The 14,407-nt window shown below is 37.3% G+C and overlaps 1 protein-coding gene across 2 annotated transcripts in view; it reads left to right on the top strand.

Annotated features, from left to right (window-relative positions):
* FGD6 (FYVE, RhoGEF and PH domain containing 6) overlaps positions 1-11,688 on the top strand; it is a 69,552-nt gene extending 57,864 nt beyond the window's left edge. Inside the window, exons 15-21 of one of the 2 annotated variants that reach the window (XM_061351264.1) lie at positions 3,090-3,192; positions 3,697-3,843; positions 4,643-4,745; positions 6,233-6,360; positions 7,066-7,194; positions 9,242-9,390; positions 11,016-11,688. In XM_061351264.1, the coding sequence (XP_061207248.1) occupies positions 3,090-3,192; positions 3,697-3,843; positions 4,643-4,745; positions 6,233-6,360; positions 7,066-7,194; positions 9,242-9,390; positions 11,016-11,052 (796 nt within the window). In that variant the 3' untranslated portion in view covers positions 11,053-11,688. The remainder of the gene's footprint in view (positions 1-3,089; positions 3,193-3,696; positions 3,844-4,642; positions 4,746-6,232; positions 6,361-7,065; positions 7,195-9,241; positions 9,391-11,015) is intronic. The other variant, XM_061351265.1, reaches the window with a different exon arrangement.
* The last annotated feature ends 2,719 nt before the right edge of the window (positions 11,689-14,407 follow it).

Here is a 14,407-nt window from a genome sequence, read left to right on the forward strand (position 1 = left end):
CATTGTGATGTAGGAGGGAAACAAGTGAAAACCTACCAGCAGTAGGTGCTTGCATGTATTTTTTCACAGTTAAATATATTTTTCCTATTGATGAATATCCTGGATGTGAAAAGAATCAGTAGCTTGTCAATACAGCCTACATCTTCCTTGTGATGACACCTCATTCTAAGAGTCTTGATTCCTTTGTGGTAAAAATCTCTATTGCAAAACTGTTCAAATCTTACAGACATTGGAAACAAATTTTGCTTTTGTGTTTCTTCAGATAGTAAATATTATGCGGAATGTACACTAGAGAAGAGATTCTGAAATGATCCTGGGGATAGAGATGGAGAGGGTAGCAGTTAAGCTGGTGAAAAATTGCTAGTCATAAAAAGTAAGCCAGTTAACAAAAGAAGTGTAGATTACTACTTAGACAAGAGTCTTTTATCATTTCAGGTTTAGTTCTACCACCTGGTTTATATATTTATTTATTCTGCTTTGTTTAGTCTGTGTTGAGGTTTCAGTTTTCCTGGGATAGCTGTAGGAATGTGTATTGTTTTACATGGTACAATGCAGTATTGTACTAGAAATCTCTTAATCGGAGAAACAAGTTAGCACATCTGCATGATATGGCACTGTACAGAAATAAAGCTTCAGTCCTGAAAACAACAGTTGTGCCAGCCTGACATGGTGTGAGGCTAGCTGGTCCCATCCCCCTCAAGGCTTTCATCCCCTCAATGAAAGGTAGCGAAGAGCTACCCCAGGCAGACCTAGCTGCGTTGCTTCCCCTAACATAAGGATAGTTCATGGGATACTAGTTCAGCTAGGAGAGGTGCCCTAAGGCTCTTATCCTGAAAGCAACAGGGGTATAATTCTGTGAGCCCTCCTGGGACCACTGAGCTGCTTAGCTCCATTAGGTAGCTGCGGTGTGTGCCCCTAGCACACACGTTTGCCAGTAATAACAACTGCTGGGGCTCTCTGCAGTCCCTTCAAAGTTTTCTGCTGTTTTGTTAAATAAAGGAATAAATAACTTTGAAAAACCTTAAGAAAACCCTGCAATTTTAGTAAACAAAATTATTTTTGGGAAGCTGCAAGAAATACTGCACCTGCAGCGAGAGAAGCTGGGTAGGGCTGTGCAGCTGGGGAGGAGGGCTGGGAGTGACAGCCGAAGGAACACTGCCTATTTTGCTGTACTATACCATTACATCAATTCAGTTGCTGATGGCATTGCCTTTGCTGGTAAATTATGAAGGGACTGTAAGCAATCCTAAAGGCTAGCACTAGCAAACCTACCAAGTGCGAGCTCCACAGCTGAACACTGGGACACAGCTCATGTGCAAGCAGCCTCATGTGTAGCAGTCTCTACATGATAGGGGAATGCTTAGTCTCCCAAAACTGGGCCAACTTTAAATTTAATTACTGAATATAGTTATAGGAACCCAATTAAATGTAACCAGATTTTGGAAAAGCCAAAGGAGTTGATCTGTTCTGAATGTTACATAGCTAATGCAGACCAGTTGTTCGTTCCGGATGAGGCAGCAAAAGTAAATAAACTGAACAGAATGTTCCATGTAGAGTGTGAGATATTGGGACAGACAATAACACATTGCTTTGCCCTTCCTTGTGTCTTATTTCCTCTCCTCTTGTTTTGATTTTGTTGCTGTGTGTGCTAGATGGTTTGGGTTTTTTTTTCCCCTTGTGCTTCACAGGCTTCCCCTGTGAGGGGAACCCTTACCGGCTTTGTCCTCTCTGATTCTGTATAGTACTCAGTTTCATCCAGTTCAAAACTCTGGCTCAAAGTATTTTCCCTAAAGGTTCAAAGATGTTAAAAGCTTCCAAATTCATCTACAAACATCTTTAAAAAGTAATTGGCATTGCACATCCAATTTGCTTTCCTCTTCCCTAACTTCCCCTTTTATATATTTATCCAGTTCAAATTAATTTATTCCAAATTAATTTATTTGATACTGTTTAAGAAGTGAGGAACAAAAATAATGTTGGTAGTAGATACTGATTAAATCTTAGAAGCCCTTTTTAAGCTGACATGGCATCTTAAACATGTCAAGCTGTTCCTTTCCCACAAAACTGCTTCTTCCTTCCTCAGAGCACCCTCTGTAGTGCTCGCACAAGTAATTGTTCAGCATAGTGAACCCAGTCACTAAACTGGTCCAGAGCCAGGTCAAATGGTTGCTTTAATATGGATTTGTCCCCCAGTCCAGTGCACTGTGCCTATATAGCCCACTGTGTTACCATGTTTGTTGTGGCATAAGAGTGAAAATAAGACCTAGTGGCTGACAGGGAGCCTAGGAGGCTGCCCTTTGCAACAGGATTTATATTATGTGAAAGTGGTAGTGGGCCCATGGCCAGAGGAAGTGCTTTAGCATTGCACATAATTTAGTGTAGCTACAGGCTGTGCCAGGCACTCCTTGTTCCCCCTGCTCGCCATGCCGTGCCACTTCAGCCTAATGTTTTCCTTGCACTTGGTTAGTGATCCACCAGCTGTGGGATAGAGAGGTACGGAAGCTCATATGTTTATCTCTTTGGGTTAGCTAATCCAATGGTAAAATTCGAAAGAGAAGAATCGTTTCAAAGCAGCATGACCCAGTAGGAGCACAAGGCTGGGGAAGAGACAGTGTATTTTTCCTGAGAGAAGTTCGAGTTTTCATAGAGCTGAGTATAACAAACTGCACTTTGATGCAGAAGGAAGCAGGGGGGAGGAAAAAAAGGCTTCCTGCAATTTCAGGGTCCCTCTCAAAAGAGGAGGGCCCATGTCTTTGTTCTTGGAGCACCATTTAGACCAGTAAATGACAATGACATAGAAGACCTGAAATAATCACAAAGTATTTTGGAAAGAGGAAAGAGGGGAGGGGAATCCACATTATAACAACAGACACAGAAATCTTTTTTAGCATTAATCAGCACAAATGACTGACACCATGCAGACAGCTAAAACAATAATGCCAGTTTCAGCAGAACTGGACATGCTCTATAAAACAGAAATTGCAGCAGAGTAAGTCAGTGTGTAATAAAGTAGTGAGATTTTAATCAACACTTGCTTCTTAATTTTAAATGTTAGTAATAATAAATTATTCTTTTTTTCACTCCAACAGTTCTGCTACAGAAAGAGACGAGTGGTTAGAAGCTATCTCCAAGTCAATTGAAGAATATACAAAAAAAAGAATCACATTTAATCCTAGCAAAAGTCTTGAAGAGGTACGTCACACCGTTATTGTTGTGCTTTTCCTTTTCTGAATACAAAGCTTCTCTGTAGGTGTTCAGAGAAACAAGGGGCATTCATAATGAATAATACAACAGGATGGTAAATGGTAAGTGAACAGAACAATACATCATTCGTAATGTTATCTGCTTCATACATTTATTTTCTTCCAAAAGATCTAAGCCAGCTTTTTCAATTCTCTCTGTAATCTTGCTAAAAGAAAGGTAAAATGAAAAGATTTTAAAATACATCAGCTATTGGAATAAATAGGCTGGTAAAGCTTGAAAGTCACACAGCCTTTCTGAACAAATTAAATACAGCTGTTTCTTCAGGGTTGCATTTTAATGGCCACTGATGAAATAGTAGATAACATTTAAAACCATGACAATTTATCAGAGAAGCCTTTCCAATGTTAATTAAACTTACCCTATAATCACTGATTAATATTAATCTTATTTCTCATCACTGAATGCAATGATATTCTGTCTATGTACTCTCAGGCAGATCCAGAGAAACAGGAGGAAGATAGTCCGCTCGGATCGAAGGCTCCAATCTGGATCCCTGATACTAGAGCCACAATGTGTATGATCTGTACAAGTGAATTCACCTTGACTTGGAGAAGGCATCACTGCCGGGCATGTGGAAAGGTTGGGCAATTTTGTCATCACCTTTTCCGTTAATCATTCAGGTTCCTTGTGTGACAAATGCAGATGGAGCCTGATTGCACCACAGCTCTTTTAAAGGAACGCTGTACTGTGACGCAATTGTATGAATTAAAACCATCATGTAGGAGTTGCCTGCTTCTTTGTTTTAGAGCAAGGTGTTATAATACAGCAGTGTTCAACCTTTTAATCTGTTACATGTTTGTGTTTGGAGTGCTATTTATGATTGTCTTCCGATTCTGTAAATATGTAGTACAAACAGAAAATGTTACCTGAAATAAGGAAAAATATCTTCCTTGCCAATTTTGATAAGATAATGATTTTTGGTTTTAAGTTGGTACCAAGCTATATATATATTTAACACTTACGACAGGTATATCTAATAAACCTTTCTTCTTGTTTTAATCAAGCGAGAATACGGAATTCAATGCAGTTGAGACATCTGTGTCGTAGGGAAACTGTCAAGAGAGCAATTACTATTTTTAGTTATTTCTTTAAAATCTTATGATTTAAACAGTTCAGTAACAGTAAGTTTGTTCTTCTCTTCATGGATTGTTAATATTGGTTTATTAACTTGTGAAACTCAGTGATTTATTTTTTTAATATTTAAGTTGTTATAATTTAGAGGAGGAAAGAGCAGCATGTTGAACATAAGGACATAGGGTAAAGCCAAAATCTTAAACCAGGTTCTATTACAGGCTTAACAGTGCTGAAATTAATGTCTTTGAGCATTTGGTGATTTACAAGCGCACATCATGTACAATAATGCTTTATCTGTTTCCAGATTGTTTGTCAAGCTTGTTCATCAAATAAACATGGTTTAGACTACATGAAAAACCAGCCAGCAAGAGTATGTGATCATTGCTTCAGGGAGCTACAGAAACAAGGTAAAGAAATTCTTCACAAGCTGTCTTATTTTTGTGGCCCTTATTAACATGATATGTTTGTGCCTCATCTTTACTGATGGATTCAACTGCCTAATTCTGTTAGTCACTGACAAGTGATAGGCATCTGAGTTTATAAAAGGCCCAAGCAAGTTTCTGTGGAGTAAGCTAGGAAGTGAATTTTCAGTACATTGGCTCTTTCTTCCAGAAACATGCACTTGCCCTATAGTAATGACATGTAGCATATACCTCTTTCTTTTTGAGATAACCACTGTTACATTGCTTTTCATCATAACTTTATGCAGAAATGAACATAAAGTCAATGGAGGCATCTCTGAGTGAAATGGGAATCCAGTCCCATCTCACAAGACTTGCTCTGAATTCTGCCTAAAGACTCTAGTATAAAATATGCAAGCAGCCATAAGCAGGGACTGAAAGAGTTTGCTGCCTTTCCCACTAGCAGAGGCTACAGTTCAACACAAGCTCTATAGGGTATCAGGAAATCTGTGATTCCCCAGGGAAATAATCAGGCTATGGCTTCTAGCATGCTGGCAGTGACATTTCTCATGGGGATGTGGAAAGCAGCATCGACAACCCTTGAAGTGCTGGTGGGAGCCTGCAATGATGGGGAAGGTGGATTGTATGGACCACCTGCAGGTCTGCGGGTTAGGCACTAGAGGCTGCTGTGCTGCAGGTAATTGCAGGTGCTTTTAGCTGGGAGGAGAGCTGCACTGCAACTGAGTACGGCTCGCAATCCAATTGCTTTCCTGCTCTGCTCACTATTTCAGAGCCTCGGCAGGGTCTGTTCAGGGACAACTCTAGAAGTAGACTTAATGAAGCTATTCCTTCCAGGATGGGCTGTGAAACGGTGGTGGGTGTTGCTAGAAAAGAGGGTTTTAAAGGAGTGAAGTGTTGCATAAGTCTTCCAAGAGAGATAAAGGAACTGTCAGTGGCAATGGAGAAGTATGGATTTGACTCTGGAGATGGGAATCTCCAGAAATGCATGAGTGATGGCATGATGCTGGAAGAGGAACTGTGTAGCACCCATACTGAAAAAAGCTGAGAAGATAACAGATGTAGAGGATTGAAGGACAGAGTTGGGGAACAGATGTTAAACACAGGCTGAACTGCAGAGGACAGCTCTAAAACTTTGGTGTGGTTTTTAAGACTTAATTTTCACTCTGCCTATGGGCAAAGGTAGTTCATCATCAAGAACACAGACTGTAAGCAAACAAGACCAATCCATTTGGTTTTCATTTTCTTGTGGGCTTTTTTTTGCAGTCTGGGTGTGATTTGGGAGATTCTAATTCATGCTGTTGATGATAATACTGGAAAGTTAATTCCGCACTGAATTCAATGTGATCGTTACTATTGAAACACCTAATCAGAAGAAAAATGACAGCTGTTTTTAAGAAAAAAAGTTCAAGAATCACTGTCTTTGTCTAGTCACCTGTGACATGAAGGCCATATATTTATCCTATGCATTTTAGATAACCAGTGCACTCCTAAGAGCGGATCCCCAGTCAACCATAAATCTCCATCAAGTGCCTTGTCTACAGTTTTACACAGCATTCCCTCTGGAAGAAAGCAGAAAAAAATTCCTGCAGCCCTCAAAGAAGTAAGTGCTTTATTGATCAAAAGTCATGCCTTGTTGGTATTATATCATCAATATTAACAATGAAAAAAATAGTTCCATATTTTAGGCATTTCTTTAGAAATCTACAAAGTCAAAATTTGCCCATAACAGTGGCTTGGCCTTTAGTTTTAGGCAGGTACCTGAACTTTGAAGCAGAATATAAACTGCATAAACACCTGCAAGACTGTGATTCAGGGAGATAGTTAGAATTTTAATTTCTTTCGTGTTTCCCTGTGTTTCAAGGAATGGTGATTTACCACTGCACCAACAGTCAATGCCTACACCAACTCAGCTCTTAGCTTATGATTAGGAAAGGTAGAGCTAAACTCTGCCTACTTATGCTGGAGGTCCTGGGAATGGAAGGAAGTAATTTTTTCTTCTTACCTAGAAATGTGTGTTCTCCATCCATGTGTGGTCCTCAGTGTTTCAGCCTTCTTTTGTCTTGTTGCATCCAATTTAAGTTCCAACCCTAATGACTGCAGAAACCTCTCTTGCAGACCAGACAGATGGTGGCAATCAGTTTTCTTTCAGCCATCTGAGTTAATTAGCAAGATTAATTTGAGATTGGGTAAGAATTGGAGCCTTTGACAGGACAGGGCACTGGAGAGCTGTTTTAAAAAAAGCTGTACTGTGAAAACCTGGACAGATGCATACATACTTTTGGGATCTGTTTGTTTGTCTCTTCAGGTTTCGGCAAATACAGAAGACTCTACAATGAGTGGCTACCTACACAGATCTAAGGGCAGTAAAAAACCATGGAAACACCTATGGTTTGTTATAAAAAATAAGGTGCTATATACATATGCTGCTAGTGAGGTAAGAGGTTACATATTAGAAATCAAATAGCCAGTGATAATACTGTCTTTGTTACAAAGCTGTTTATTTTTATCATCTGGCAACAAGCTATAGTTAGATCACCTAATGCTAACTGGTCTGATTGCAGTATAGTATTTTGAAAAGGCCCAGTGACTTAGTACCATAACACACTGATACCGCTCCACTGTTTCTGATTCCAGACCTAGCTTTGAGTACTTCTGCACTACACACCATTGCACAGTTGTAGGTATGTTCTGAGTCAGTTGAATACATGGGGGTCTGTTTGGATGCATCACGCTGGGCTAGTGGCAAAGACAACCTTACAAAAGCATCTTGAAGTATCTTGTTCTGAAGTTCCGTATGGTATCTTGAATGTTTGGAAAATGAGCAGACTAAATCTCTTCTCCTCAAACTGTCATCTTCAGCCTGGAGTTACTATTTAATACACAGTGTGGCAGTAGAAAAAAGAAATGCATCTTATCTAATGGCATTTGCTTTTTTTATTTAGAATGTGTAGTCCTGTTGAGCGTGGAATAATCTAATCAATATGTATAAGCTTTGCACATCTGAGCATGTGTTGAGAATGTAGTTTTATTGCATCTTATAATGTTTTGCAACATATATGGATGCACTGTAGCACTGGAACATCTTGGGTTTCACCTTTGTGTATTACATATTATAGTTTGCTAATAGCTTTGAAGAGCAAAATGTCCAAGGCATCTGTTTAAAGGCATTGCCATCCCTTACTTTTCTTCCAAAATATAAGGACCAGCCTATCCTGAGCCTTATATTTTGTAAAGAATTACCCTTCCTTTAGATTGGATATAAGGAGGAAGTTATTTACTGTGAGGGTGGTGAGGCACTGGAATGGGTTGCCCAGGGAAGCTGTGAATGCTCCGTCCCAGGTGGTGTTCAAGGCCAGGTTGGACAGAGCCTTCGGTGACATGGTTTAGTGTGAGGTGTCCCTGCCCATGGCAGGGGGGTTGGAACTTGACGATCTTAAGGTCCTTTCCAACCATGACTGTTCTATGATTCTGTGATTCTTTACCCTCGTGCCACTCCCACTCTAGTTATTTCCTGATTTATGCTCAGATTTGTTCCTCCTCTAGTGCCAGTCTTTATTTTGAATTTCTGAATTACATCCAGAAACTGTGGTGTTATTTCCATCACAGCATTGGCAATAGTAAAAACCCAGGTATTTGTAAAACCATATTTGATTAGGATGTACAAAACTATTACTTTTGCAAAGATTTGACAAATACTTTACAGCAATGTGTCTTTCCTGGTAGTTGCAAAGGAGACTTTAACAAAGGGTAAAAGAAAGGCATATTTGTCTGCGACAGTCACCTTAAATTTTCTTTTGCTGGTATTAGCCTTCCAGAGTAGCTTCACTTTGCAGATCAGAATCATAAAATTAACTCTTTTCTGTTTTCTTTAAACTAAGGAATAGTTGTCTTTATTTTTCATCTTGATGAGCCACTGCAGGAGGCTTAAGGAAAGGTCCAGTGTGGCCTTAGCCAGAAAGCTCGTTAAACTACTTCTGTTAGTTCCAAGTGGTATCAAGTTTAGTGCTAAAAAGACCACTTATTAGTGGTACAAAAACTTAAGATACTAAAAGGTACCTGAGATACTAAAAGTTACCTAAGATACTAAAAGGTACCTAAGAAATTAAACCAGATTGCTAAGCCTTACTTGACTGTTTCCCATTATCAAGAAATGTTGCTTTCTCAGGATACTCGTTTCAATGTAGAGGCAGTTACCAAAGTCTTCACCTGATGTGTCAGTGTTTATGTGTATTCATCATTTATTTTTTTACTATCTGGAAGCATTGCAGGTCCCTGCCTAGTTACAAAACACTGGTTTGGAATATGCAAAGGATGAAAATACCATAAAAAGCAGCATTTTGTGCGTGACTATTTGTAACAACCTGCTTGTTGTATAATCTGTTGCAATGGTATGGTGCATGAGTAAGTCTAAATGCATTTCTTAGTATGTCTTACATGCTCAATTTTGTCTTGTTTGCTTTTTTTTTCCCCCCATAAAATAGGATGTGGCAGCATTAGAGAGCCAGCCTTTACTTGGATTCACAGTCAGTGAAGTAAAAGATGAAAACTCAGAATCTAGAGTGTTCCATTTACTGCACAAAAACACTTTATTTTATATATTTAAAGCAGATGATCCCCATTCAGCTCAAAAGTAAGAAACTATTTGATTTGTTACCTTTTTCTAGAAAATGGTTCAGAAATCATGAATATTACTGTTCACAGATTAAACATAGGTACAGAAAATGCATATTATATGTAAATAAAATGTTTAAATTACTTAAAGATAAGGTCCTGGTTTCATTAGGACTTCTGAAATGCTTTAAATGAAGAAGCAGACTGTCCTTTGCAAAAAAGTAAATGTAGGAAAATGAAAAAGTCTTAGAAAGATAAAATAAGAAACCTTTCTTTTTTAGCCTATTCCTCTATCCCTGGTCTGCTGAAGTGAAAATGGAATGTTACCTTTGGAAAAATCAGAATTAACTGATGTGTCCCTTCTTTTATTTCCAGCTGTAAATTTTAATTATTTTTAATTACTATATGGCAGTGAAAATAACGCAAACACTACAAAGTAAGGGACAGACATTTGAAGTGTATGTGCAGATATGCGTGAGCACCTAGGCATGCTTAGTATGTTCAGACCAAAAGCTTGAATTCAAAGAATACTTACACGAGCTGTTTCATTTGAAGTCCTGCTGATGTGTCTGGGTTTGGAGTCATATTTATCAATGTATGTATTATGTGTGATTTATATGAAATAACCTAGAAGCTTGGGCAGTAATCAGGAGACTATTTGCTATATGAATCATGAAGTAGACTAGAAATCAGCTTGGAAGTAGTATATTGATCTTGCCTGTATGCTTATCTTATATGACTGGTTTCACTGCAGTTTTCCCAAATGAATTTTACATTAATACAATAGATGTCATGTGCTAACTAGTCCATTATTAATACTTAAGCATTCAAAGGGCTGCATGTATAGTTTTGTGCAAATAGGGATATTCAAGAAAACAAAATAGCACACCTGAAACTTCTGAACAGCTGCAAAGGTGCTTAATTACACTTCTTTACACAAAATCTGTAAGTCATTTGATTTTGGGGGGTATTTTGTCTTGCAGATGCATACAAATATTTTCCTGCTAGTTACAATACCATTCCTTTGTTTCTACTGTGTCCTTATTCATACTCTATAAAACAAAACTAAAAAAAGATCCAAGGCATTCTATAGCATTGTTTTCCTATTCAGAAATCTAGTAGAAAAACTTGCAATTGGACATATTCTTTTTTGCTGTAGCTAGGAATAACATTCGGTACCTTAAAAGGCAAGCTTTGTCTGAGTAATATCGTTAGGAGACTTACGCTGAACCTCTAGAATAAATGCTGCTTTGATAGCATTGAAAGAAAAAACAAAGAACATGCTGTTGGCCTGTTTACATCAGTGGACACTATTTTTTTCCAATTAAGGCCAAGAAAATCTCTGATGTATTTGTGTAGGTACAGTAATAAATTTTAACAAGACATTTACTGCTAGAGCTGTTAAATTTCTTAGTCCAGTACTGCCTACAATGCTTCTATCATCTGGCCTTGTACTGATAGCTAATACATCTCTAGCAGGCTTTGTATGTTTGGACTCACTGAATGTATTTCTGGCATTTGCACAAACAGACCAACTGCTAATGGCAGTACGATGTTACTTCTTGTGTGGATCTGTAGCTAGTCAAAGCAGTGTGATTTACACTTTTGCCAGCAACTGCCTAACAGTGTTTAATTTTCTAATAGGTGGATAGAAGCTTTTCAAGAAGGCACCATATTATAGCAGTGTCAGCATCATGTCTGCAAGCTTAAAGGAAAACATCCAGGAATGGTGGTAAAACAGAGTACAGCAGCTGTTCAAAGAAATGGAATCCCGCCATCTCAGCTTCCACAAAATTGTATATTTGTCAGGATTAGGAGTTGTTGCATTTTTAGTATAAGGTAATATTTTTTTTAAAGAACTGTGTGTATTTCTGTGTTGATACAAAATGTGTTATTTATTAAATTCCAGTGTTTACTGAAATGCTCAGAATGATTTGTGAGGTCTGTGTTGAAGTCCAAAGTGCCCGTGTCTTCAGAATGGCGAGGGGTTGGTCAACATATTCCTAAAGTTTATAATTTAAAAAAAACCAAAACACAGAACAAATCTGTTGCAGTTGTACAGTTCCTCATGATTTGTGTATAGGTCTGGAGTTGCTGATGCTCACTTTGCAAGTTAGCAAGAACAGATTCGAATAGGAATTGCAAAGATTCTGGATCTTTGCTGGCTTTGTAAACTCCTTTATGAGAAGTTGTATGATACTGTTGCTCCTTTCCTTGAACGGCAATTGAAATCTTGCTTACCAGTACATTAAAACAGTACAATGAATTCTGTATCACAGAAACAATGCAAAATAAAGTTCAATTACTACAAAAAAAGGGAAAAATAGTGTAAAACAGATTTTTGCAATTACAGAGATAAGGCACTAGAGCTTTTTCAGTATTACAGATGCCAAAGAGACTAAATAATGAGTTATTTTCAAACAATCACAGGATGTATTTTCTTTTATGTTTCCAAGAGTAATTTAAAGCAGAACGAAAAATACATTTTTGATGCACAGGGAAAAGACAAAATACATTATTTGCTTCAAAACTTTGTGTCAAATGGGTTCTGTACACAGCATGAAACACTGTATATTGTTCAAAGAACATTAAACAATATATGCACACACACACACCCTTCCCCAAATTTTAAACTATATTTAGATATTATGTTTAAACTGGAATTGCCATACCAAGAAAACCCAGCTATTTTAGTGCAGATGGCATTGAAAATGCATATGATTCTTTGAAATACCTTTTTGTTTACACTATGATTTTTTCTGTTAGACACTTTAAAATACAATTCAGTTTTAGGTGTTAGGGGTTTTTTCTTTAAGAAAATTATCAGTATACCTCATTAGGAAATAGTTACTGATGATTCTGGTGCATTTATTCTATTTAAGTTTTGAAAGTTTTTTAACACTGTAATAGCATAAATGGAACTAGAACTATGAAAAAACGTATAAAAGGAAGCCATTTTTATGTCAAATGCATATGTAGCCAGTTAATTTTACTGTATGAAGCACTTCTCAGTATTCCTGTGAATCAAGCTAGTTGTGGTTAACAGAATTAAGAGCAATTCACTGTTAATTAATAGTTTGAATCTATGTTAATAGCTATTCTGTGGCCTCACAAAGGAAAGAGAATGCATAATAGTTAGTAGTCATTACAAGAAGGCCAAGAATGAAAATGCAAACCAAAATTCTCCTATTTCCTCAAATACCTCAAGATCGGGTCTAAGATGCTAACTAATATAGCTCTGAAGAAGCTCAATTTTTCCAGAGCTTCTGTTGTTAATAGCAGGTTTGGAAGCCTATGTTAATGTTAAGCCAATGTTTAATGTTAAGTATACAAGCAATTTCATTGACTTCAAGCATTTCAGTAGAGTACCTTTCTGAATCAGGGACTTAAGGCTGTGGAGATCTGACCCTCATGAACACTAGAGGTTTGACCAAATAGTGTTTCAAATTCAGTGTGAGTCTGATCAAAGCCTTTATTCTCTTTTATTATTTTAATAGAAACATGATAAATTAATACTTTTCTCATTAAATATAAAGGGCTGTTACTTAATTTTCAAAACCAGCTGCTGTCTAAAGCTATGTAAGTTATTAGCATGTCTCTTCAGGGTGATTTCTACATGGTTTTTACTGTATCCAAAACAAAACTGATACCCAATATAACATAGATGAGATGTGGCTCTTCCAGTTGGTATTATCCAAGGGAAGAGCTTTTTAATATTTTCATAGGGTCTGCACAAGAACTAAGATGGAAAGCCATGAACCAGCAAATGAATCAGATTTGGCTAAGAGCAAGCTAATTTAATTACAATTCATCATGTGATATTGATCTTCCTACTGCAGAACAGAGCAATAAAAGTCAAAATTCATACTGAATAAGGCGCCCAAGTTCTGATTCCTGTGGCGTTAAACTACCTCTAAGGATTTGGTGCAAAGTGAAAAAATAGCTTCAAGTGTTCTATAAAAATCAGAGGACTTCTTCCAGAAGCAGCTGATCAATCAAAAAAATCTTTCTGTGACAGAAATAGATTCAATGGAGCCTTAATAGTATATATATTGCAGCCTAATTCTGTGTGAAATAAATTGTATTTGTAAACATGTTTGAATATTTCTTTTCCCCTTTCTCCAGCATGACTGGTTTGTGTCATATGAAGAACCCACAACATAGCCATTTTCATAACATTTTCAGATGATCGCTTTTCAGACTTATCCTGTTTCTCCAGCTCACATCCCATTTTGATCCATTGCTATCAAAAGTAAAGTATTCACTTTTTGATTTGACTGAACACTAAAACAAGACCAGAAGTTTTTAAACACCTGGCTACCTCTTCTTATAAGGATCTACAGTTAATAATTAATTTAAGATTGGTTAGTAGAGTATGAGACAAACATTAGCAAGGAGTAATAGTTCTAGCATCTTTATTCTTGGATAAATGAAAGGTTCTAGGATCCTGAATTCTCTTTAACTTAAAACTGTTTTTTGTGCCCAAAGGACTTAAAACAAATGGATAGTTCAGCAGCTGTAGAACACATTTTACTTAAATATTTTTTGTGTGGAAAAACTGATTACTCAATTACGTATATTACATCATAATGTAAAGAGATGTTTGGAAAGACATTTTCAATGCCTTTGTTTGCCATAACTGCTGTCCCCTGTAATTACCATCCAAATAGGCTTTTATTTGGAGCAGTCCTAAATTGTAACTGTCTAAATGAACAAATAGAATCTTTATTTTGTAAATTAAAACAGTTTAAAGTGTTGTAAATACTCCTGTGGATATGTATCATTTTTGTATAAATAAATTCACTTGAGTCTCCATCTTCTTTTTTATAACTTTATGTATTATGTAGTTTGTGTATTTGTCATTATCCTGCCCATCAGTCTTTCTTTAAAATTCATGTTTTGCCCTTACGAAAAAAGCCAGAAAATGTAAGCTGTGTGCACAGACTGACACTGCTGCTGGATTTGACCACCTGAAACATTAGTTCTAACAAGATAGAGGACAAGAGGAAATGGCCTCAAACTGTGCTGGGGGGAGG

Source organism: Neopsephotus bourkii, unplaced genomic scaffold, assembly GCF_033783945.1.
Source record: "Neopsephotus bourkii isolate Nb327-2 ecotype Australia unplaced genomic scaffold, CSIRO-AGI_Nbou_v1 NB_567, whole genome shotgun sequence".
NCBI classification, from domain to species: Eukaryota; Metazoa; Chordata; class Aves; order Psittaciformes; family Psittacidae; genus Neopsephotus; species Neopsephotus bourkii.